The 26,070-nt window shown below is 54.5% G+C and overlaps 1 protein-coding gene across 1 annotated transcript in view; it reads left to right on the forward strand.

Moving 5' to 3' along the window:
* The first annotated feature begins 4,113 nt into the window (after positions 1-4,113).
* LOC142906479 (uncharacterized) overlaps positions 4,114-26,070 on the forward strand; it is a 30,432-nt gene continuing 8,475 nt past the window's right edge. Inside the window, exon 1 of the mRNA XM_076054360.1 lies at positions 4,114-4,598. Coding sequence (XP_075910475.1) covers positions 4,581-4,598 — 18 coding nt within the window. The 5' untranslated portion in view covers positions 4,114-4,580. The remainder of the gene's footprint in view (positions 4,599-26,070) is intronic.

Raw genomic sequence — 26,070 nt, forward strand, 5'->3', positions numbered from 1 at the left:
GTGTGCGTATCTCTGTCTGTGTATCTCTATCTCTGTGTGTATCTCTATCTCTGTGTGTATCTCTATCTCTGTGTGTATCTCTATCTCTGTGTGTATCTCTGTGTGTATCTCTATCTCTGTGTGTATCTCTGTGTATCTCTATCTCTGATACACACAGAGATACACACAGAGATAGACACAGAGATAGAGATACACATAGAGATGTGTGTATCTCTATGTGTATCTCCATCTCTGTGTGTATCTCTATCTCTGTGTGTATCTCTGTGTGCATCTCTATCTCTGTGTGTATCTCTGTGTGTATCTCTATCTCTGTATGTATCTCTGTGTGTATCTCTGTGTATCTCTATCTCTGATACACACAGAGATACACACAGAGATAGAGATAGACACAGAGATAGAGATACACATAGAGATGTGTGTATCTCTATGTGTATCTCCATCTCTGTGTGTATCTCTATGTGTATCTCTATCTCTGTGTGTATCTCTATCTCTGCGTGTATCTCTGTGTGTATCTCTGTGTGTATCTCTATCTCTGTGTGTATCTCTGCGTGTATCTCTGTGTATCTCTATCTCTGTGTGTATCTCTATGTGTATCTCTATCTCTGTGTGTATCTCTGTGTGTATCTCTGTGTGTATCTCTATCTCTGTGTGTATCTCTGTGTATATCTCTATCTCTGCGTGTATCTATATCTCTGTGTGTATCTCTGTGTGTATCTCTGTCTCTGTGTGTATCTCTATCTCTCTGTGTATCTCTGTGTGTATCTCTGTGTGTATCTCTATCTCTGCGTGTATCTCTGTGTGTATCTCTGTGTGTATCTCTATCTCTGTGTGTATCTCTGCGTGTATCTCTGTGTATCTCTATCTCTGTGTGTATCTCTATGTGTATCTCTATCTCTGTGTGTATCTCTGTGTGTATCTCTGTGTGTATCTCTGTGTGTATCTCTGTGTATATCTCTATCTCTGCGTGTATCTATATCTCTGTGTGTATCTCTGTGTGTATCTCTGTCTCTGTGTGTATCTCTATCTCTCTGTGTATCTCTGTGTGTATCTCTGTGTGTATCTCTATCTCTGCGTGTATCTCTGTGTGTATCTCTATCTCTGTGTGTATCTCTGTGTGTATCTCTATCTCTGTGTGTATCGCTCTGTGTATCTCTATCTGTGTCTATCTCTATCTCTGTGTGTATCTCTGTGTGTATCTCTGTGTGTATCTCTATCTCTGTGTCTATCTCTATCTCTGTGTGTATCTCTGTGTGTATCTCTATCTCTGTGTGTATCTCTGTGTGTATCTCTATCTCTGTGTGTATCTTTGTGTGTATCTCTATCTCTGTGTGTATCTCTGTGTGTATCTCTGTCTCTGTGTGTATCTCTGTGTGTATATCTGTGTGTATCTCTGTCTCTGTGTGTATCTCTGTGTGTATCTCTATCTCTGTGTGTATCTCTATCTCTGTGTGTATCTCTATCTCTGTGTGTATCTCTGTGTGTATCTCTGTCTCTGTGTGTATCTCTGTGTGTATCTCTATCTCTGTGTGTATCTCTATCTCTGTGTGTATCTCTATCTCTGTGTATCTCTGTGTGTATCTCTATGTGTATCTCTATCTCTGTGTGTATCCCTGTGTGTATCTCTATCTCTGTGTCTATCTCTATCTCTGTGTGTATCTCTGTGTGTATCTCTATGTGTATCTCTATCTCTGTGTCTATCTCTATCTCTGTGTGTATCTCTGTGTGTATCTATCTCTGTGTGTATCTCTGTGTGTATCTCTATCTCTGTGTGTATCTCTGTGTGTATCTATCTCTGTGTGTATCTCTATGTGTATCTCTATCTCTGTGTCTATCTCTGTGTCTATCTCTATCTCTGTGTGTATCTCTGCGTTAAGAGGAAGCTCGCGCGCCTCCCTGCCCCTCGCGCGCGCGCCCGTGACTCACCCCTCCCCCCAATCCCCCTGCCCGCTCTCCTCCCCCCATTCCCCCCCTCTCCCCCGCGGAGCCCCCGGATAAAATCGGCCCCGCGCGCCACTCCGCGCTCACTCGGCGCGGCATCTCGAGACGCGCGCAGCGCCGCTACCGGCAAGCGGCACGGGTACACCACGGCACGGGTACACCACGGCACGGGTACACCACGGCACGGGTACACCACGGCACGGGTACACCACGGCACGGGTACACCACGGCACGGGTACACCACGGCACGGGTACACCACGGCACGTGTACACCACGGCACGGGTACACCACGGGCACGGGTACACCACGGCACGGCACGGGTACACCACGGCACGGCACGGGTACACCACGGCACGGCACGGGTACACCACGGCACGGGTACACCACGGCACGGGTACACCACGGCACGGGTACACCACGGCACGGGTACACCACGGCACGGGTACACCACGGCACGGGTACACCACGGCACGGGTACACCACGGCACGGGTACACCACGGCACGGGTACACCACGGCACGGGTACACCACGGCACGGGTACACCACGGCACGGGTACACCACGGCACGGCACGGGTACACCACGGCACGGCACGGCACACTCCATCCAGTATCTCCTCCCCGTGCCTGACAAACCTGCCTCTAGCGCCATCGTGCCTCCACCATCATCACAATCATCATCATCATCACAATCATCATCACAATTATCACAATCATCATCATTACAATCATCAGCAGCAGCAGTAGCTAGCGGCATAGTCATTATGATCATCAGCAGCATCATCATCAGCAGCAGCAGTGTCGACATCGTCGTCATCATAATCAGCATCATCATCAGCAGTATCCCCAAAGGTCCCGTCGGCGTTTGTTGTTGAATGTGACGAAGTGCGAAGCGACTCATTGAGACTTCGATCCTCTTCAGATTGCGCAAGGAACGCGTGGCCTGTAGCAGCAGCAACAACAACAACAACGTCGTCAACAACAACATCGTCGTCATCATCGGCGTCGGCAAGAGACATCGGGGAGCAGCTACAACAACAACAACAACATCATCAACAGCAGCAGCAGCAACAACAACAACAACACCATCATCATCAGCACAAGTGCAACAGAACAAGAAGCTGCAGCGACAACATCATCAACAGCAGCATCATCATCAACAGCAACATCATCAGCAGCAGCATCATCAGCAGCAACATCATCATCATCAGCAGCAAGTGCAACAGAAGAAGCTGCACATCAGCAGCAACATCATCATCAGCAGCAGCATCATCATCAGCAGCAGCAACATCATCATCAGCAACATCAGCAGCAGCAACATCATCATCAGCAGCAACATCATCAGCAGCAGCAACATCATCAGCAGTAGCAGCATCATCATCAGCAGCAGTAGCAGCAAGCGCAACAGAAGAAGCTGCAACAACATCATCATCAGCATCATCATCATCAGCAACATCATCATCAGCAGCAACATCATCATCATCAGCAACATCATCATCAGCAGTAGTAGCATCATCAGCAGCATCATCATCAGCAGCATCATCATCAGCAGCAGCATCATCATCAGCAGCAGTAGCAGCAAGCGCAACAGAAGAAGCTGCAACAACATCATCAGCAGCATCATCATCAGCATCATCATCAGCAACATCATTATCATCAGCAACATCATCATCATCAGCAGTAGCAGCAGCATCATCAGCAGCAGCATCAGCAAGCGCAACAGAAGAAGCTGCAACAACATCATCATCAGCAACATCAGCATCATCATCAGCAACATCATCATCAGCAACATCATCATCATCAGCAGCAGCAGCTGCGGTGGCAGGGGCCGCGCCAATGCTGAGCGCTCCCAATTAGAACCACGAAGTAGAACCACGAAGTTCCCGTGCCCCTTGCGGCTGCTGCGGCTGTGGAGGAGAGCCGAGGAAGCGAATTGCCACGTTCTGCCGTGAGCGTGCGGACTGAGCGAGAGGAAGTGGAGAGAGAGGAAGAGAGGAGAGGAGGAGAGAGGAGGAGGAGAGAGGAGGAGAGAGGAGGAGGAGAGAGGAGGAGGAGAGAGGAGGAGGAGAGAGGAGGAGGAGAGAGGAGGAGGAGAGAGGAGGAGGAGAGAGGAGGAGGAGGAGAGAGGAGGAGGAGAGAGGAGGAGGAGGAGAGAGGAGGAGAGAGGAGGAGGAGGAGAGAGGAGGAGGAGGAGAGAGGAGGAGGAGAGAGGAGAGAGGAGGAGAGAGAGGAGGAGAGAGAGTGGAGGAGAGAGACGAGAGAGAGGGCAAGAGGGGAACACCACCCCCAGCAGCAGCAGCAGGTTAGTTTGAGAGTGGTGCAGGAGGAGGAGGAGGGGGGCGAATTGCAACGTCCTTGCAGAGCGTGCGGACTGAGCTAGAGGAGGAGGAGAGAGGCGAGGAAGAGAGGAGGAGGAGAGGAGGAGGAAGAGAGGAGGAAGAGGGGGGGTCGCGAGCTTCGTGGGAAGGGAGTGGCGGCTGCGGGGAGGCCTCCCGGCCGGGACGAGCATGGGCCGGTCTCGAAGTGGGACGACGACGACGACGACGATGATGATGGTGGTGGTGGTGATGGCGATGATGATGGTGGTGGTGGTGGTGATGTGATTCCGTTGGGGGACACCTCTCGTCTCTCCAGCTCCTGCCATGGGCGCCGCAGTAAAGGTGAGAGGAAGGAAACTCTCCCTCCCTCCCTCGCTCTCTCCTGGCTCGCTCTCTCACCACGTCTCCCTCCTCCCACCCCTCTCTCTCCACACGTCTCTCGCTCTCTCTGTGTCCACGTCTCTCTCTCTGTCTGTGCCCACGTCTCTCGCTCTCTCTCTCTGTGTCCACGTCTCTCTCTGTGTCCACGTCTCTCTCTCTCTGTGCCCACGTCTCTCGCTCTCTCTGTGCCCACGTCTCTCTCTCTCTGTGCCCACGTCTCTCGCTCTCTCTGTGTCCACGTCTCTCGCTCTCTCTGTGTCCACGTCTCTCTCTCTGTGTCCACGTCTCACTCTATCTGTGTCCACGTCTCTCTCTCTCTCTGTCCACGTCTCTCGCTCTCTCTCTGTCCACGTCTCTCGCTCTCTCTGTCCACGGCTCTCGCTCTCTCTGTGCCCACGTCTCTCTCTGTGTCTACGTCTCTCCCTCTCTGTGTCCACGTCGCTCTCTCTCTCTGTGTCCACGTCTCCCGCTCTCTGTGTCCACGTCTCCCGCTCTCTGTGTCCACGTCTCCCGCTCTCTCTGCGTCCACGTCTCTCGCTCTCTGTGTCCACGTCTCTCGCTCTCTCTGCGTCCACGTCTCTCGCTCTCTGTGTCCACGTCTCTCGCTCTCTCTGTGTCCACGTCTCCCGCTGTGTCCACGTCTCCCGCTGTGTCCACGTCTCTCCCGCTCTCTGTGTCCACGTCTCTCTCTCTCTCTGTGTCCACGTCTCTCGCTCTCTCTGTGCCCACGTCTCCCGCTCTCTGTGTCCACGTCTCCCACGTCTCTCTCTGTGCCCACGTCTCTCGCTCTCTCTGTCCACGTCTCCCGCTCTCTGTGTCCACGTCTCCCGCTCTCTGTGTCCACGTCTCCCGCTCTCTGTGTCCACGTCTCTCGCTCTCTCTGTGCCCACGTCTCTCGCTCTCTCTGTGTCCACGTCTCTCGCTCTGTGTCCACGTCTCTCTCTCTCTGTCCACGTCTCCCGCTCTCTCTGTGCCCACGTCTCTCGCTCTCTCTGTGCCCACGTCTCTCTCTATCTCTGTGTCCACGTCTCCCGCTCTCTCTGTGCCCACGTCTCTCTCTATCTGTGTCTACGTCTCTCTGTCTCTCTCTCTCTCTCTCTGTGTCCACGTCTCTCTCTCTCTGTGTCCACGTCTCTCGCTCTCTCTCTCTGTGCCCACGTCTCTCTCTCTCTCTGTGCCCACGTCTCTCTCTCTCTGTGTCCACGTCTCTCGCTCTCTCTCTCTGTGCCCACGTCTCTCGCTCTCTCTGTGCCCACGTATCTCGCTCTCTCTGTGTCTACGTCTCTCTGTCTCTCTGTGTCCACGTCTCTCTCTCTCTGTGCCCATGTCTCCCGCTCTCTCTGTGTCCACGTCTCTCGCTCTCTCTCTCTGTGCCCACGTCTCTCGCTCTCTCTGTGCCCACGTCTCTCTCTATCTCTGTGCCCACGTCTCTCGCTCTCTCTCTGTGCCCACGTCTCCCGCTCTCTCTCTCTCCCCACGTCTCTCGCTCTCTCTCTCTCTCCCCACGTCTCTCGCTCTCGCTCTCTCTCCCTTCCTCTGCTCGGCGAGTCTTGGAGTGGTACCTGCGCGGGTTTTCCGTTTGTTTGTCACGGGTCCCGCGGTTCGCTCGTTCATCTACCCCTCCCGCATGCGTGTGAATGCGCTCGTTAATTACCCGATAACACCTTGATGATGATGACGACGATGATGATGATGATGATGACACCTTGATGATGATGACGACGATAATGATGACACCTTGATGATGACGACGATGATGATGACACCTTGATGATGACGATGATGATGATGACACCTTGATGATGATGATGATGACACCTTGATGATGACGATGATGATGACACCTTGACGATGATGATGACACCTTGACGATGACGACGATGATGATGACACCTTGATGACGACGATGATGATAGTGACACCTTGACGACGATGATGATGACACCTTGATGATGACGACGACGATGATGACACCTTGATGATGATGACACCTTTACGCTGACGACGACGATGATGATGATGCCACCTTGATGATGACGACGATGATGATGACACCTTGATGATGACGACGATGATGATGATGACACCTTGATGATGATGACGATGATGATGACACCTTGATGATGATGACGATGACACCTTGATGATGAAGACGACGATGATGATGACACCTTGACGATGATAACGATGATGATGACACCTTGATGATGATGACGACGATAATGATGACACGATGATGATGACACCTTGATGATGATGATGATGACGACGATGATGATGACACCTTGATGATGATGATGACGATGATGATGACACCTTGATGATGATGACACCTTGATGATGATGACAACGATGATGATGACATCTTGATGATGACGACGATGATGATGACACCTTGATGATGATGACACCTTGATGATGATGACGACGATGATGACGACGACGATGATGACGACGACGATGATGACGACGACGACGATGATGACGACGACGACCACGATGACGACGACGATGACGACGATGATGATGACAACGACGACGATGATATATAGAGGACCTCAGCCTGGGTGATTGCCCAGTAGCGTCGGCTCTTCACGCGCGCGTGGCTCATGCTGCTGAGTCGTCCTTTCTCTCTGAGTCGTCTTCTCTCTCTCTGAGTCGTCCTCTATTTGAGTCGTCCCCTCTCGGAGTCGTCCCCCCTTCTCTCTCTTGCGTCGTTCTCTCTCTCTCTGAGTCGTTCTCTCTCCGAGTCGTTCTCTCTCTCTGAGTCGCCCCCTCTCTCTGAGTCGTCCTCTCTCCACGAGAGCGAGCGACTACCCGTGCGTCACGAGTGGACATCGCTCGGTCGCCCTTTGTCTCCTCCCTCCGTGTCGTCCTCCAGTTGTCCACCTCTCCCCGCGTCCATCCTCCCTCGAGTCACCCTCCACATACTCGCTCCCGTCCCCCACGGTTGAAGTTCTATCCCAGGTCATGTCTCGCGCGCGCGACCGTGAAACGAGCTAAACCGCTACGAACCCGGCGGCCTGAGTTAGATTTCCCCTGGCGCGATGCGTAAACATCGCCGCAACAGGAGATGAAGGCGGCCGGGCGTGATGGTGGTGGTGGTGGTGGCCGCATTCCCATCGTTGAGTAGCCGTGCCGGCCTTCGTAGGCGCTGCTACTCGCTAACAGCGCTTGCCCCAACAGTCTGTCGAGGCTACGCGGGGGAGCTTTGTGCGTTGTGGAACGGTCCCCCGCGTGTCCTCTCGTGGCCACGTCGAGGGGACGTGGTGACATCGACTCCTGCCCGCTCCTCTGTCGTCTCTCTCCCACTTACTTGTTGGAGAGTGCACGGTGATCGCGTGCACTCTCCAATAATGGAGTCACGCGTCCCGGCACCTGCTACATCATCATTACCACCGCCACCGCCATCATCGCCACCTCCATCATCGCCGCCTCCATCATCGCCGCCTCCATCATCGCCGCCTCCATCATCGTCGCCTCCATCATCGCCGCCTCCATCATCGCCACCTCCATCATCGCCACCTCCATCATCGCCACCTCCATCATCGCCACCTCCATCATCATCATCATCGCCACCTCCATCATCATCGCCACCTCCATCATCATCACCTCCATCACCATCATCACCACCTCCATCATCGCCACCTCCATCATCGCCACCTCCATCATCGCCACCTCCATCATCGCCACCTCCATCATCGCCACCTCCATCATCGCCACCTCCATCATCGCCACCTCCATCATCGCCACCTCCATCATCGCCACCTCCATCGCCACCTCCATCATCGCCACCTCCATCATCGCCACCTCCATCATCGTCATCGCCACCTCCATCATCATCATCATCATCGCCACCTCCATCATCATCACCTCCATCACCTCCATCACCATCATCATCACCACCTCCATCATCACCACCTCCATCATCGCCACCTCCATCATCGCACCTCCATCATCGCCACCTCCATCATCGCCACCTCCATCATCGCCACCTCCATCATCGCCACCTCCATCATCGCCACCTCCATCATCGCCACCTCCATCATCGCCACCTCCATCATCGCCACCTCCATCATCGCCACCTCCATCATCGCCACCTCCATCACCGCCACCTCCATCACCACTTCCACCACCACCACTTCCACCACCACCACTTCCACCACCACCACTTCCACCACCACCACTTCCACCACCACTTCCACCACCACCACCTCCACCACCACTTCCACCACCACCTCCACTTACACCACCACCACCACCACCTTCACCACCACTTACACCACCACCTCCACCACCACTTCCACCACCACCTCCATCACCACCACCACTTCCACTACCACTTCCACCACCTCCACCACCACTTCCACCACCAGCACCACTACCACCACCACTTCCACCACCACTTCCACCACTTCCACCACTTCCACCACCACTTCCACCACTTCCACCACCACCTCCACCTCCACTTCCACCACCAGTTCCACCACTTCCACCACCACCACCACCACCACTTCCCGCTCATTCTGCCCTTCCACCGCCTCGTGACGATGCCGGCACGCGGCGTCCTCTGTCCCTGGGGCTCCGGACGTGACGATGATGACGACGATGATGACGACGATGATGACGACGATGATGACGACGATGATGGATCATTGGGGCCATTTGATGATGATGATTGCGTCATCGGACAATGATGCTGATTCTGCTGCTTAGTGGTGATGGTCATTCTGATGACGCTGATGATGGATTAGTCATCATGAAGATGCTGATGATGATGCTGCTGATGATGAATCAGTTATCATGAAGATGCTGATGATGAATTAGTCATCATGAAGATGCTGAGGATGCTGATTCTGTTGCTTGGTGGTGATGGTCATTCCGATGATGCTGATGATGAATTGGTCATCATGAATATGCTGATGATGCTGATGATGAATTAGTCATCGTGAAGATGCTGATGATGCTGCTGGTGAAGCGAGGGGTGGGGGTAGAATGCGCGCCCGTGCCTTGTGGTTTAACTTCTAAGCGCTGTGGGTTGGGGGGATTGGGGGGGGTTGTGTGTGTGTGTGTGGGGTATTGAGTTCAGTGGTGAGTGTGGTGGTGAGTGTGTGGGTATCGGGATGAGTGTGTGGGGGGGGGGGTGTAGTGGTGAGTGTGGCAAGCGTATCGGGCTGAGCGGTGAGTGTGTGTGGGGGGCGTGTAGTGGTGTGCCTGGAGGGTGAAGCGGTGGGGGCGGGGGGGTGAGGACGACCTATGGCTGCGGCTCGCTCCACATGGCTTCTGTTGCAGCCACAGAGAGGCGGCTGTGGGCGCAATGCCAGTGTGCGTGCACGTGTGTACAAGTGTGTACAAGTGTGTGCACGTGTGTACAAGTGTGTGCACGTGTGTGTAAGTGTGTGCACGTATGTGTAAGTGTGTGCACGTGTGTGTGTGTAGGCGTGTGTGTGTGTGTGTACGCGTGGGTGTGGTAGTGTAGCGGTTAGCGCGCTGCGCGAAGAAACCCGGCGGCACGAGTTCGATTCCCGCTCACGGCCAACACCCAGTGACGATTAATTGAACCGGTCCTGGGCATTCCCTAGGTCGACTCAGCCTCAAATGAGTACCTGGTGCGGTGTGTAAACATCGTCACTGGGGAAGACAAAGGCGGTCTGGCGTGATGCTGGCCACCCACCCCTTCGTGTGCCGTGCCGGCTCTTCATAAGTGCTCACTAACAGCACTTGCCGCAAATCTGTTAAAGCTATACGGGGGGTCTTTGTCTTTGTGTGCACGCCTGGGTGTGTGTACACGTATGTATGTGTGTACTTAGTGTACTTAGTGTAGCGGTTAGCGACGCCCTGCGCCACGAACCCGGCTACAGGACATGAGCGACGATGATTTGAACCGGCTCTGGGCCTCCTCTAGGTCAACTCGGCGTCAAATTCGGCCCGGCGTGGTGCTGGTCACCCACCCGCTCGTGCGCCGTGCCAGCCTTCATAGGTACCCGGTAACAGCACTTGCCCCAAACAGGCTGTGTTGGGCTACACTGGGAACCTTTGTCTTTGCATCATGTATTTTTTTGGTTATCCTGGAAACTTTGTGAATATATCATCGGACCTTTTTTGTTGTTGCCAGCATCAAAGTTTGAAAAAATGAGAATAGGTTTTGCCCTTTCTGGGAATAAAACACGAGCTGTGTTAAGATGTTCAAACACAAAGTATATACATTTGGCAAGGATTCAAGTCTGCATTTACCACACACAGTACTTGTGGTGAACATGCTAACTAAAATCTGGTAATATACGGCATGGTCCTTGTGCTGTTCGCCGTTTGGCGTTAGTCTCTGGTCTGGCACTGGTAGTGAGATCAGGGTACAAAGAAGGCTGTTGTCTCTGGTGTAGGCCCATCAGTTTCAAAGACAATGCACATTTATTATCGGGGCAATGTCTGTTTGCATGTTCACCACAAGTGCTGTGTGCGTGGTTAAAGCAGTACTTGGTGCCTTGCAAAATGAATCTACCTGTTTATTTGTCACAAAGGGTAAAATGTAATCTTATTTTTTTTTATACCTTTGTGAAGATCTTAAGATCGTTTGGCCGCTGGTCGGTTTGCACGCCCCCACGTGCCTCTGGCCGCCAACGAAAGTGACGTCACTGGACGTCACGTGACACCGACATTTTTTTGGCGGGCATTTGTTTTACGTCACTGGACTCCACGTGCCACCGTTTTTTTTTGTTGCTCATAAAAAGACGTCACTGGACTCGACGTGCCACGAATTTTATTTTTTGACGGGATAAAAAATTACGTCACTGGACTCCACGTGCCACCGTTTTTTTTTGGCGCGCGTAAAAAGACGTCACTGGACCACAGATTTTTCTTTTTTTGGCGGGAAAACAAACGCGCACTTCCATCATTGGGAATGAATTCTTCAACAACAGCAACAACAAAAAAATATTTTGGGATCTTCCGAAATATTTCTTGTCTCGGCCTGGTTGTCGGTTACGGGGTTAACCGAGAAAATCTGGAGCACACCTCTCGTGCCTGCCTGTGCGTGTGTCTGTGCGTCTGTGTGTGCATGTGTGTGTGTGTGTCTGAACGGGCGCGACACGGGGCTAGAGAAGAGATGGAGTGATGTGGTACGGGAGGACGTGGAGCTGAGTGGACTTGCCGATGACTGGTACCAGCGGTGTCAAGATCGGCCTCTGTGGAGGAGGCTCGTGAAGGACGCTGCTGGGCAGTTGGAGGTAGTCGCCCTCCAACAACAACAACGGAGGGCGGAGGAGCGACGCTCACAACAACGAGCGGAGTGCCGGGTGGCTAAAGCACAACAGGTTGGCACAGTAGGGGGCACAGGCTGTGCATCGGCCAGTCATCTCAGTCAGTCGACCCGTGGCACTTGGGTCTGCCCCGTGACCTCCTGCCAGCGGGCGTTTGACACTTAACGTGGCCTTAACGTGCACATAGCCTGGTACAAGCGCCGTGGTGACGTAACCGCAATTAGTGGCTGTTTGTTTGTAGTTATTGTTGTTGTTGTTGGTTGTGCGTGTGGTGTTGGCCACTCGCTTCCAGCACTTGCCCCTAAATCAGCCTGTGGAGGCTACCCGGGGGATCTTTGTACATGTGGTTTTGTGAGCGGGAATCGAACCCAGGTAGTCACAGTGGGAGGCAGCAGCTCTCGATGAGTTACCTGGTGCGAGGGAGAGAGGGGATGGAGGGAAGAGGAGGGATAGATGGAGGGGAGGGGGGGGCGATAGGAGGGGGATGGGGGGGGGTAGAGAGGAAATGCGATGGAGAGAGAGAGGGTAGGGGGAGAGGGTGGGTGGGTGGGTGGGGGGAGAGGTTGGGTGGGTGGGGGGAGAGGGTGGGTGGGGGGAGAGGTTGGGTGGGTGGGGGGAGAGGGTGGGTGGGTGGGGTGAGAGGGTGGGTGGGGGGAGAGGTTGGGTGGGTGGGGGGAGAGGGTGGGTGGGGGGAGAGGTTGGGTGGTTGGGGGGAGAGGGTGGGTGGGTGGGGGGAGAGGTTGGGTGGGTGGGGGGAGAGATTGGGTGGGTGGGGGGAGAGGTTGGGTGGGTGGGGGGAGAGGTTGGGTGGGTGGGGGGAGAGGTTTCGGTGGGTGGGGGGAGAGGTTTGGGTGGGTGGGGGGAGAGGTTTGGGTGGGTGGGGGGAGAGGTTTGGGTGGGTGGGGGGAGAGGGTGGGTGGGTGGGGGGAGAGGGTGGGTGGGTGGGGGGAGAGGGTGGGTGGGTGGGGGGAGCTAGAGAGTGGGCGAGAGGGGAGGGAGCAATTGAAGATAGGGGAGGGGGGAGAGTGGGAGAGAGATGGAGAAGGAGGAAACGAGAGGGAGGGAGGGAGAGCAGAGGAAGGGATTATTGGGCAAGAGATGAGAGAGAGGGAGGGAGGAACAGCGAGAGAGGGAGGGAGAGTTAGAGGAAAGGAGGATTGGGGAGGTGGAGGGTGAGAGATGGAGAGAGAGAGAGGGAGAAAACAGGGGGGACATAGAGAGAGTAGTGAGAGGAGGGGGTAGAGAGAGAGGGAAGGGGTAAGGAGAGCAGAGCGTGAAATATTTAATTTGAAAAGAGGAGGAGGGTTACATAAAGCAAAGCATTGAAAAAAAACCCGAAATGATGAACGAAGCAAAGTGCCGACTACATCAAGCATCTTCCTGTTTCCTCTGATGGTAAAAAAGGGAGGGAGGGAGGGAGAGAGTTGGAGAGTGTAATTAGTGGCTATATTTAGGCTCCGGTTCCGCCAATTAGCGCGCGGGCAACGCGCGCTCTGGACACGAGGCCCTATGACGTCACAGAGCAAGGTGCATCCCTTAATCAGCATCAACATCGTCATCAACATCGTCAGCGTCAGGGACACACACAACGTGAAACACGTGCCTCGCTAATGCTGTGGTGACTAGACGTGCGTGGACACGTGGTCTGTGTGTTCGCTGTGGCCTTAGTAACCTGGTGGTGGGTGGGGCCTGGTGGATGGGGGGGGGGGGCTGGTGGGGGGGGGGCTGGTGGTGGGGGGCAGGAGAAGACAAAGGTCTTGATTGGGGGGCCACCATATCAACCCTACCTCTCGCACCTTCACTCCTCACCTGTCCAACCCCATCACTCCTCACCTGTCCACCCCCATCACTCCTCACCTGTCCACCCCCATCACTCGTCACCTGTCCAACCCCCTCACTCCTCACCTGTCCAACTCCTTCATTCCTCACCTGTCCACCCCCATCACTCCTCACCTGTCCAACTCCTTCACTCCTCACCTGTCCACCCCCATCACTCCTCACCTGTCCAACTCCTTCACTCCTCACCTGTCCAACTCCTTCACTCCTTACCTGTCCAACTCCTTCACTCCTCACCTGTCCAACTCCTTCACTCCTCACCTGTCCACCCCCATCACTCCTCACCTGTCCACCCCCTTCACTCCTCACCTGTCCAACCCCATCACTCCTCACCTGTCCACCCCCATCACTCCTCACCTGTCCACCCCCATCACTCTTCACCTGTCCACCCCCATCACTCCTCACCTGTCCACCCCCATCACTCCTCACCTGTCCAACTCCTTCACTCCTCACCTGTCCAACTCCTTCACTCCTTACCTGTCCAACTCCTTCACTCCTCACCTGTCCAACTCCTTCACTCCTCACCTGTCCACCCCCATCACTCCTCACCTGTCCACCCCCTTCACTCCTCACCTGTCCAACCCCATCACTCCTCACCTGTCCACCCCCATCACTCCTCACCTGTCCAACCCCATCACTCCTCACCTGTCCACCCCCATCACTCCTCACCTGTCCACCCCCATCACTCCTCACCTGTCCACCCCCATCACTCCTCACCTGTCCACCCCCATCACTCCTCACCTGTCCAACTCCTTCACTCCTCACCTGTCCAACCCTTCACTCCTCACCTGTCCACCCCCTTCACTCCTCACCTGTCCACCCCCTTCACTCCTCACCTGTCCACCCCCATCACTCCTCACCTGTCCAACACCTTCACTCCTCACCTGTCCAACCCCATCACTCCTCACCTGTCCAACTCCTTCACTCCTCACCTGTCCACCCCCATCACTCCTCACCTGTCCACCCCCTTCACTCCTCACCTGTCCAACCCTTCACTCCTCACCTGTCCAACCCTTCACTCCTCACCTGTCCAACCCCATCACTCCTCACCTGTCCAACCCCGTCACTCCTCACCTGTCCAACCCCGTCACTCCTCACCTGTCCACCCCCATCACTCCTCACCTGTCCAACCCCATCACTCCTCACCTGTCCACCCCCATCACTCCTCACCCGTCCACCCCCATCACTCCTCACCTGTCCAACCCCATCACTCCTCACCTGTCCACCCCCTTCACTCCTCACCTGTCCAACTCCTTCACTCCTCACCTGTCCAACCCTTCACTCCTCACCTGTCCACTCTCTTCACTCCTCACCTGTCCAACCCCATCACTCCTCACCTGTCTAACCCCATCACTCCTCACCTGTCCAACTCCTTCACTCCTCGCCTGTCCAACTCCTTCACTCCTCACCTGTCCAACCCCATCACTCCTTACCTGTCCAACCCCATCACTCCTCACCTGTCCAACCCCATCACTCCTCACCTGTCCAACTCCTTCACTCCTCACCTGTCCAACCCCATCACTCCTCACCTGTCCAACCCCTTCACTCCTCACCTGTCCAACCCCATCACTCCTCACCTGTCCAACCCCATCACTCCTCACCTGTCCAACCCCATCACTCCTCACCTGTCCAACTCCTTCACTCCTCACCTGTCCAACCCCGTCACTCCTCACCTGTCCAACCCCATCACTCCTCACCTGTCCACCCCCATCACTCCTCACCTGTCCAACCCCATCACTCCTCACCTGTCCAACCCTTCACTCCTCACCTGTCCAACCCCATCACTCCTCACCTTTCCAACCCCATCACTCCTCACCTGTCCAACCCCTTCACTCCTCACCTGTCCAACCCCATCACTCCTCACCTGTCCAATCCCATCACTCCTCACCTGTCCAACCCCATCACTCCTCACCTGTCCAACCCCATCACTCCTCACCTGTCCAACCCCATCACTCCTCACCTGTCCAACCCCATCACTCCTCACCTTTCCAACCCCATCACTCCTCACCTGTCCAACCCCTTCACTCCTCACCTGTCCAACCCCATCACTCCTCACCTGTCCAATCCCATCACTCCTCACCTGTCCAACCCCATCACTCCTCACCTGTCCAACCCCATCACTCCTCACCTGTCCAACCCCATCACTCCTCACCTGTCCAACCCCATCACTCCTCACCTGTCCACCCCATCACTCCTCACCTGTCCAACACCTTCGCAGGTGAGGATTGACGGGATTGGACAGGTGAGGTTGCGGGGCAAGTGCTGTTGACGAGCACCTGTACACAGGCAGACCCAGAGATCCACCCTCAGGAGGCTGTCAGGGCCAAGTGCAGGCATCGAACAACATCGGAAGAATCACACGAGGAGCCGGTGGGGGTGAGGTGGGGGTGCGGTGGGGTGGGGGTAGGGGTGGAGTGGGGTGGGGGTAGGGGTGGGGTGGGGGTGGGGTAGGGGTGGGGTGGGGGTGGGGTGGGCCAACGTCACGCCCGGCCGCCTTTGTCTCCCGAGTGCTGACGTTAACACGCCGAATAAACCCACCCATACCCCCACCACCAACCCCCAACCCCCCCACCTCAACCCCAACCCCCACCCCAACACCCACCCTCACCGCAACCCCTCCACCTCAACCCCCAGCCCGACCTCCACCCCAACCCCCACCCCAACCCCATCCCAAACCTCACCCCAACCACCGCCCCCCCAACCTCCACCACCCCGCACCCCAACACCCACCCTCACCCCAACCCCCCCACCTCAATCCCAACCCCCACCCCCAACCCCGACCCCCACCCCAACAACCCCCAACCCCCACGTGACAGAACGCGTTGGTCTCGGTGCAGAAATCTGCGTTGCAATCAACGCACGGACAAAGATCCCCCGTGTAGCCTGCACAGACTGTAGGTGGCAAGTGCTGTTAGCGAGCACCTATGAAGGCCGGCACGGCACACGGAGGGGGTGGGTGGCCAGCGCCACGCCCGACCGCCTTTGTCTCCCCCAGTGGTGATGTTTACACACCACACCAGGTACTCATTTTGAGGCTGTGTCGACCTAGGGGAGGCCCAGGACCGGTTCAGATAATCGTCACCGGGTGTTGGCCGTGAGCGGGAATCGAACCCGGGTCGCCGGGTTCGTAGTGCAGCGCGTGTGCAGGAGCGGTGGTGCAGCGGTTAGCACCACCGCTCACATATACACACAGACACACGCTCGCACAAAAAAAGCGCACTTCCATCCTCTAGAAAGAATTCCTCAACGAGAACACAAAAAAAATGTTTGGGATCTTCCGAAATTTTTTTGTGTCTCGGTTTGATTGTCGGTTACGGATTAACCCGAAGATCTGGAGCGGACGTCTCGTGTCTGACTGTGCGTGTGTCTGTGTGCGTCTGTGTACAGGGAGCGGTGGTGCAGCGGTCACCGCTATGCTGCGCTACGAACCTGGCGACCCGAGTTCCATCCCCGCTCACGGCCAAAATCAGTGGCGATTATCTGAACCGGTCCTGGGCCTCCCGTAGGTCGACTCAGCCTCTAATGAGTAACCTGGTGCGGTGTGTTGTAAACATCGCCACTCGGGAGACAAAGGCGGCCGGGCGTGGTGCTGGCCACCCACCCCCTCGTGTGCCGTGCCGGCCTTCACAGGTGCCCGCTAACAGCACTTGCCCCAACAGTCGGTTAAGGCTGTACGGGGGATCTTTGTCTTTGTGTGTCTGTGTGTGTCTGAACGAGCGCGGCACGGGCTAGAGAAGAGATGGAGTGACGTGGTACAGGAGGATGTGTAGCTGGGTGGACTTGTCGATGACTGGTACCAGCGGTGTCAAGATCGGCCTCTGTGGAGGTGGAGGCTCGTGAAGGACGCTACTGGGCAGTTGGAGGCAGTCGCCCTCCAGCAAAACGGAGGGCGGAGGGAGCGACGCTCACAACAACGAGCGGAGCGCCGGGCGGATTCAAAATCGCCGCGAGATGTCACAGTAGGGGGGTGGGCACGGGTTGGTTGGTGCATCAGTCCAACCCGTGGCCCCTGCTGGGTCCGTCCCGTGACCTCCTGGTGCACCTTGCCTGGCACAGTAGGGGGCACAGGTGGTGGATCGGTCAGTCATCTCAGTCAGGCGACCCGTGGCACCTGCTGGGTCTGTCCAGTGACCTCCTGGTGCACCTAGCCTGGCACAGTAGGGGGCACAGATGGTGTATCGGCCGGTCGTCTCAGTCAGTCGACCCGTGGCACCTGCTGGGTCTGTCCAGTGACCTCCTGGTGCACCTAGCCTGGCACAGTAGGGGGCACAGGTGGTGGATCGGTCAGTCATCTCAGTCAGGCGACCCGTGGCACCTGCTGGGTCTGTCCAGTAACCTCCTGGTGCACCTAGCCTGGCACAGTAGGGGGCACAGGTGGTGTATCGGCCGGTCGTCTCAGTCAGTCGACCCGTGGCTCCTCCTGGGTCTGCCCCGTGACCTCCTGCCAGCGGGCGTTCGACACTTCACGTGGCCTCAACGTGCACCTAGCCTGGCACCAGCGCCGTGGTGGCGCCGCCGCCACTTAGTGGCGACTGGCGGTTGTTGTTTTGGTGGTGGTGGTGGTGGTGATGGAGAGGGAGTAAGAGAGAGAAAGCTAAAGAGGAATTGTTCTGTCGTAGGCGACGTTTCGGGCACTGTATCTTCTTCGCCGTACGTGAATGTGCCCGGAAGACGTTCGCGTCACGCGCGTCGGTGCGTCTTGACTTGAGTGAGGCGTGCGTGTGTGGGTGTGTGTGTGCGTGTATGCGTGTGTGTGTGTGTGCGTGTGTGCATGGGTGTGTGCACACAAGCACGAGGCTCGCCTGCACGTAGTGACCGGTATGAGGCAGAGACACGTGTTGGGTGGTACGTGGGGGTGAGTTGGGTGGTACGTGGGGGTGAGTTGGGTGGTGTGTGGTGGTGAGTTGTGTGGTACGTGGGGGTGAGTTGGGTGGTACGTGGGGGTGAGTTGGGTGGTACGTGGGGGTGAGTTGTGTGGTACGTGGGGGTGAGTTGAGTGGTACGTGGGGGTGAGTTGGGTGGTACGTGGGGGTGAGTTGTGTGGTACGTGGGGGTGAGTTGGGTGGTACGTGGGGGAGTAGTTGGGTGGTACGTGGGGGTGAGTTGGGTGGTACGTGGGGGTGAGTTGTGTGGTACGTGGGGTTGAGTTGGGTGGTGTGTGGGGGTGAGTTGCATGGTACGTGGGGGTGAGTTGGGTGGTACGTGGGGGTGAGTTGGGTGGTACGTGGGGGTGAGTTGGGTGGTACGTGGGGGTGAGTTGGGTGGTACGTGGGGGTGAGTTTGGTGGTACGTGGGGGTGAGTTGGGTGGTACGTGCGGGTGAGTTGGGTGGTGTGTGGGGGTGAGTTGGGTGGTGTGTGGGGGTGAGTTGGGTGGTACGTGGGGGTGAGTTGGGTGGTACGTGGGGGTGAGTTGGGTGGTACGTGGGGGTGAGTTGGGTGGTACGTGGGGGTGAGTTGGGTGGTACGTGGGGGTGAGTTGGGTGGTACGTGGGGCTGAGTTGGGTGGTACGTGGGGGTGAGTTGGGTGGTACGTGGGGGTGAGTTGGGTGGTCCGTGGGGGTGAGTTGTGTGGTACGTGGGGGTGAGTTGCGTGGTACGTGGTGGTGAGTTGGGTGGTACGTGGGGTGAGTTTGGTGGTACGTGGGGGTGAGTTGGGTGGTACGTGGGGGTGAGTTGGGTGGTACGTGGGGGTGAGTTGGGTGGTACGTGGGGGTGAGTTGGGTGATACGTGGGGGTGAGTTGGGTGGTACGTGGGGGTGAGTTTGTTGGTACGTGGGGGTGAGTTGGGTGGTGCTCCTCAGTCCCCCGTTGGAGTCGCGGTCGCTAGGAGATGTTAACTCCCTCGCCTGGTGTACAGGAGGTCGCCGGTTCGATCCCGAGCCTGACCCCCTGCTGTATATTTGGAGTTTGCGTGTCTCTCTCCCTCCCTGTGACAAGATGTTAATTACCTCGCCTGGTATACAGTAGGTCGTGGGTTCCATGCCGACCCTGACACCTGCTGATGTATATTTGGAGTTTGCGTGTCTTTCTCTCTCTCTCTCACCGTGGTCGTGTGGATTTTTATCCTCCGGATTTTCCCTCCACATTTATAAAAAAAAAACATCACGCATTGAGATTATTTTCATGACTTTGGTTGCTGTAAATGTTCCAAATTGATGGGGCCACTTTGTTGAGCCATAGTTTGCAGTAGCCACCGGGTCGCTACCGAAAAATAAATCAGTCGCTCGGCGGGGCTTTGCCTTGGTAGGATGGGGATGGTTTCGTGTTGTATTTGCACGTGGTTCGGTGATTCGGTGACCTTTCTTGTTACTCCCGTTTTCTCCCCTCCACATTGAGGACCGCACGTCACGCCGTTAGAGTATTTGGCGACTGCTAAACGTTTCCACACGACCATGATGATGATGATCGTGATGGCAAGCCGCCAAGTCGTTGAGCTCCTACGATGTTTGTGATCGCCAAGTGGCATCTTTAAACAACAACAAAAGATCAATTCTACGTCAGAATCAGAAAGGGTTTCATTCGCCATGAAAGTTCACACCGACACGGAATTTACTTTGGCAGGATGGTGCATACATTAAACATATATCTAAAATCTTAAATAAGTTTAAAACAAGTCTTACTATAGTAAGGGTTAGAAGTCTAACTAATACCAAGGCGCTGAAGTATATAAAATTGAATAAATATCGAATATAAAATAGCTGTAAGATATAATTTAAAAATAAAAAATACAAATAGGTTAACATAGTTAATATCAGCAAGGTGTCATTATGTGGATAAAATATTAGTGGGGCCTTAGCTGGTAAAATAAATAAAAAATCAGTTCAGTAGTTTTTTTCTTCTTTCATTATCGAGCTTTTTTGGCTTAGACTGTGTAAATATTAATGCGTCGTTAAATCCACCGACACAGGCAATTAAGTAAGGGGGTTTGTAACGTAAACATAACGTGGACTATTCGTTACAAGTACAGCATCACAGCGATTGTTGCGTGTTGGAGAGTGAACCTCACTGCAGCATTCACAAATCGAGTAACGTGACGTTTCGCCGGTAATTACATCATCAACAACAACAACAACCAGCATCATCAGGCGGCAGCCAGAGTTTACGTGACACAACCCTTACTAATTGGCTGTGTGTAGGGTGGTGGCGGGTTTAACGACACATTTATCTGCACGTGATCTAACACAACAAACACCCCCCCCACTCCCCTCTATTATGGATAATATTTAACACGTAGGCCGTCGCATAATAGAGTTTTTGTTGGATTAGATGGCGTAAATATATAAATGTTGCGCCGTTGAACCCGCCACCACCCGACACAGCCAATTAGCAAGGGGTTTGTCACGTACAACAGAACGTGGCCCTAATTCGTTAAGAGTAACAGCACCACGCCGGTCGTGTGTTGGAGAGTTAAACCCCAACTACAACATTGACAATTGTTTGTTCTGTTTACGTGACGAACCTTTGCTGATTGGCTGTGCGTCGGGTGGTGGCGGGTTCGACGACACAACGTTTATATTTGCGACATCGAACCCAACGAACCCGCTCCATCGCTGCCCGTCTTCTATCATGGATAATATTGGTCTCGAAATTCTGACTACTACGACTACTACTACGACTACTACGACCACTAATACGACCACTACTACGACTACTACTACGACCACTAATACAACTACTAATACGACCACTCCTACGACTACTACTACGACCACTAATACAACTACTAATACGACCACTCCTACGACTACTACTACGACTACTAATACGACTACTACTACGACTACTAATACGACCACTACTACGACTACTACTACGACCACTCCTACGACCACTACTATGACTACTACTAAGACTACTAATACACTACTAAGACTACTACTACTACGACTACTACTACTACGACTGACCAGGAGATGTTCAACTCGACTTTTTCAAGTTGTCAGTTTTCCGTGGCAGGGTTTGAACCCTGGTGACCTCGCACCGCTTGTGGACCGCCCCGTGACCCACCCGGGGTTGGAGGGGGAGGGGGGTAAGGGGAGGGGGGAGGAAGGGGGGGGCCCTCATCCAGCAGTGGAGTGGCAACCAAAATGGTAGCGGCAAACACGTGGTCGCTCAGCGGTGGGGAGCACAGCGACCCACAATGTGGAGGACGTCGCGGGTTCGACTCCTGATCTGGGGCGGCGGTGGGAGTGCTGGTGGGGGGGGGGGAGGGGGAGGTTGACTCGGCCCATCATCAACATCCCCATCAACATCACCATCATTATCAACATCACCTCCATCATCAACATCACCACCATAATTATCATCATTATCGTCACCATCATCATCATCAACATCATGGTCAACATCACCACCATCATCAACATCATGGTCAACATCACCACCATCGTCAACATCATCGACATCGCCATCATCGTCAACATCACCTCCATCATCAACATCACCAACATCATTATCATCGTTACCATCACCATCATTATCAACATCACCTCCATCATCAACATCACCACCATCATTATCATCATTATCGTCAACATCACCATCATCAACATCATGGTTAACATCACCACCATCATCAACATCATCAACATCCCCATCAACATCACCATCATTATTAACATCACCACCATCATCAACATCACCACCATCATCAACATCACCACCATCATCAACATCATCATCACCACCATCATTATCATCATTATCGTCAACATCACCATCATCAGCATCATGGTCAACATCACCACCATCATCAACATCATCGACATCCCCATCATCATCGATATCATCAACACCACCATCATTAAAATCAACATCACCATTAACATCATCAACATCTCCATCGTCATCAAAATCATCATCCCCATCAACACCACCATCGACACCACCATCGACATCAACATCATCTCTTTCTCCTTGGTCGATAAAATAGCGGTGGGGTTGTCCTACGTAGACACTCACCCTCACGCCTACCAACCGGCCATAGTAACGGTGAATTTCCACCCGCCGCCTGGGTGTAAAATTAACTGACCCGCCATCTCGACGCTCGCCGTCCACGTTGTCTGTTCGGCAGCCGAGGCAGATTCCCTCCGATCATTTCGTGATCCACCAACCCCCCCCCTAATTCTAGCCCCTCCCCTCGCGACCCCAGGGGTGTGTGTTTAGGGGGGGGGGGGGGTCACGAAAAGACGCCGCAGGCTCGGATTGCTCGCGCTGAATAATTGAACTTCGCGTGGAGAGGTGCTCGCTAATTATTGATGGGGCCAGGCTCACCCTCCCTCGGCCCCCCCCCCCCCTCTCGCCCTCACCCCCCACACCGTGAACATGGCACAGGGGTACAGGGGGTGGGTGGCACGCGACGTGCCCGGTGAGCAGGGCTGGGGAGGGGGTATGGTGGACATCTCAATCCCGCTACTGCTGCTGATACTGCTGCTTCTGTTGTTGGGGTGATGTGCCACTTGTTACGCGTGGCTCTGTGTGTGTGTAGGCGTGGCTCTGTGTGTGTGTGTACACGTGTCTCTGTGTGTGTGTCTGTGTGTGTTACACGTGTCACTGTGTGTGTCTGTGTGTGTCTGTGTATGTGTGTCTGTGTGTGTGTGTACACGTGTCTCTGTGTGTGTCTCTGTGTGTGTGTACACGTGTCTCTGTGTGTACACGTGTCTCTGTGTGTCTGTGTGTGTACACGTGTGTTTGTGTGTACACGTGTCTGTGTGTGTACACGTGTCTGTGTGTCTGTGTGTGTGTACACGTGTCTCTGCGTGTGTGTACACGTGTCTCTGCGTGTGTGTACACGTGTCTCTGCGTGTGTGTACACGTGTCTCTGTGTGTCTGTGTGTACACGTGTCTCTGTGTGTCTGTGTGTACACGTGTGTCTGTGTGTGTGTCCGTGTGTGTGTGTACACGTGTCTCTGTGTCTGTGTATATACGTGTCTCTGTGTGTGTACACGTGTCTCTGTGTGTCTGTGTGTGTACACGTGTCTGTGTGTGTACACGTGTCTCTGTGTGTGTGTGTACACGTGTGTCTGTATGTGTACACGTCTCTCTGTGTGTCTGTGTGTGTACACGTGTCTCTGCGTGTCTGTGTGTGTGTCTCTCTGTGTGTACACGTGTCTATGTGTGTGTGTACACGTGTCTATGTGTGTGTGTACACGTGTCTATGTGTGTGTGTACACGTGTCTTTGTGTGTCTGTGTGTGTGTACACGTGTGTCTGTGTGTGTACACGTGTCTGTGTGTGTGTACACGTGTCTGTGTGTCTGTGTATGTACACGTGTCTCTGTGTGTGTGTACACGTGTGTCTGTGTGTGTGTCTGTGTGTGTGTACACGTGTGTCTGTGTGTGTGTCTGTGTGTGTACACGTGTCTCTGTGTGTGTACACGTGTCTGTGTGTGTGTACACGTGTCTTCGTCTCGGTATGGGGGAGCGGTAGTTCGATTCCCGCTCACGGCCACCACCGGTGACAATTATCTGAACCGCTCGTGGGCCTCCCCTAGGTCGACTCAGCCTCAAATGAGTACCTGGTGCGGTGTGTAAACATCGCCACTGGGGAGACAAAGGCGATCGGGCGTGATGCTGGCCACCCACCCCCTCGTGTGCCGTGCCGGCCTTCACAGGTGCTGCTACTCGCTAACAGCACTTGCCCCAATAATCTGTTACAGGCTACACACACTACCGCTCCCTCATACACACACACAGCCACGTGTACACACAGACACACGTGGACACACACCGATACGTGTACAAAGACACACAAAGACACGTTGACACACACACACAGACACGTTAACACACAGACACGTGTAAACACACGCAGAAATGTGTACAAACAGACACACGTGGACACACAAACCGACACGTGTACAAAGACACACACAGACACATGGACACACACACAGACACGTGTACACACAGAGACACGTGGACACACACCAAGACACATGGACACACACACAGGTGAACACACACAGACACGTGTACACACACACACGCGATCGCTCCACTCCTGGATCACACTTAATCCCAGCCCCAGGGATTCAACTCTCTTCACTCTCTCTCTCCACCCTCGCTCACTCTCCCCTCCCACTCTCTCCTCCGACTCTACCCACCATCTCTTACCCCTCTCCCTGTATCACTCGCATCACTACCCAGTACCTCTCACTACCCCCCCCACGTGTCACTCACATCACTACCCAGTACCTCTCACTACCCCACGTGTCACTCACATCACTACCCAGTACCTCTCACTACCCCCACGTGTCACTCGCATCACCACCCAGTACCTCTCACTACCCCCCCCCCCCGTGTCACTCACATCACTACCCAGTACCTCTCACTACCCCACGTGTCACTCGCATCACTACTCAGTACCTCTCACTACCCCCACGTGTCACTTGCATCACTACCCAGTACCTCTCACTACCCCACGTGTCACATCACTACCCAGTACCTCTCACTACCCCCACGTGTCACTCGCATCACTACCCAGTACCTCTCACTACCCCACGTGTCACTCACATCACTACCCAGTACCTCTCACTACCCCACGTGTCACTCACATCACTACCCAGTACCTCTCACTACCTCCACGTGTCACTCGCATCACTACCCAGTACCTCTCACTACCCCACGTGTCACTCGCATCACTACCCAGCACCTCTCACTACCCCACGTGTCACTCACATCACTACCCAGTACCTCTCACTACCCCCACGTGTCACTTGCATCACTACCCAGTACCTCTCACTACCCCCCGTGTCACTCACATCACTACCCAGTACCTCTCACTACCCCACGTGTCACTCGCATCACTACCCAGTACCTCTCACTACCCCCACGTGTCACTCACATCACTACCCAGTACCTCTCACTACCCCACGTGTCACTCACATCACTACCCAGTACCTCTCACTACCCCACGTGTCACTCACATCACTACCCAGTACCTCTCACTACCTCCACGTGTCACTCACATCACTACCCAGTACCTCTCACTACCCCACGTGTCACTCGCATCACTACCCAGCACCTCTCACTACCCCACGTGTCACTCACATCACTACCCAGTACCTCTCACTACCCCCACGTGTCACTCGCATCACTACCCAGTACCTCTCACTACCCCACGTGTCACTCACATCACTACCCAGTACCTCTCACTACCCCCACGTGTCACTCGCATCACTACCCAGTACCTCTCACTACCCCACGTGACACTCGCATCACTACCCAGTACCTCTCACTACCCCACGTGACACTCGCATCACTACCTAGTGCCGCTCACAATGATCGCGAGCGGGCGTCCAGACAACATCGTGACGAGTTGAATTCCTGCGGAAAGATGTG

Source organism: Petromyzon marinus, chromosome 65 (genome assembly GCF_048934315.1).
Source record: "Petromyzon marinus isolate PM22_M1 ecotype Great Lakes invasive population chromosome 65, UKy_Petmar_22M1.pri1.0, whole genome shotgun sequence".
In the NCBI taxonomy this organism is placed as follows: Eukaryota; Metazoa; Chordata; class Hyperoartia; order Petromyzontiformes; family Petromyzontidae; genus Petromyzon; species Petromyzon marinus.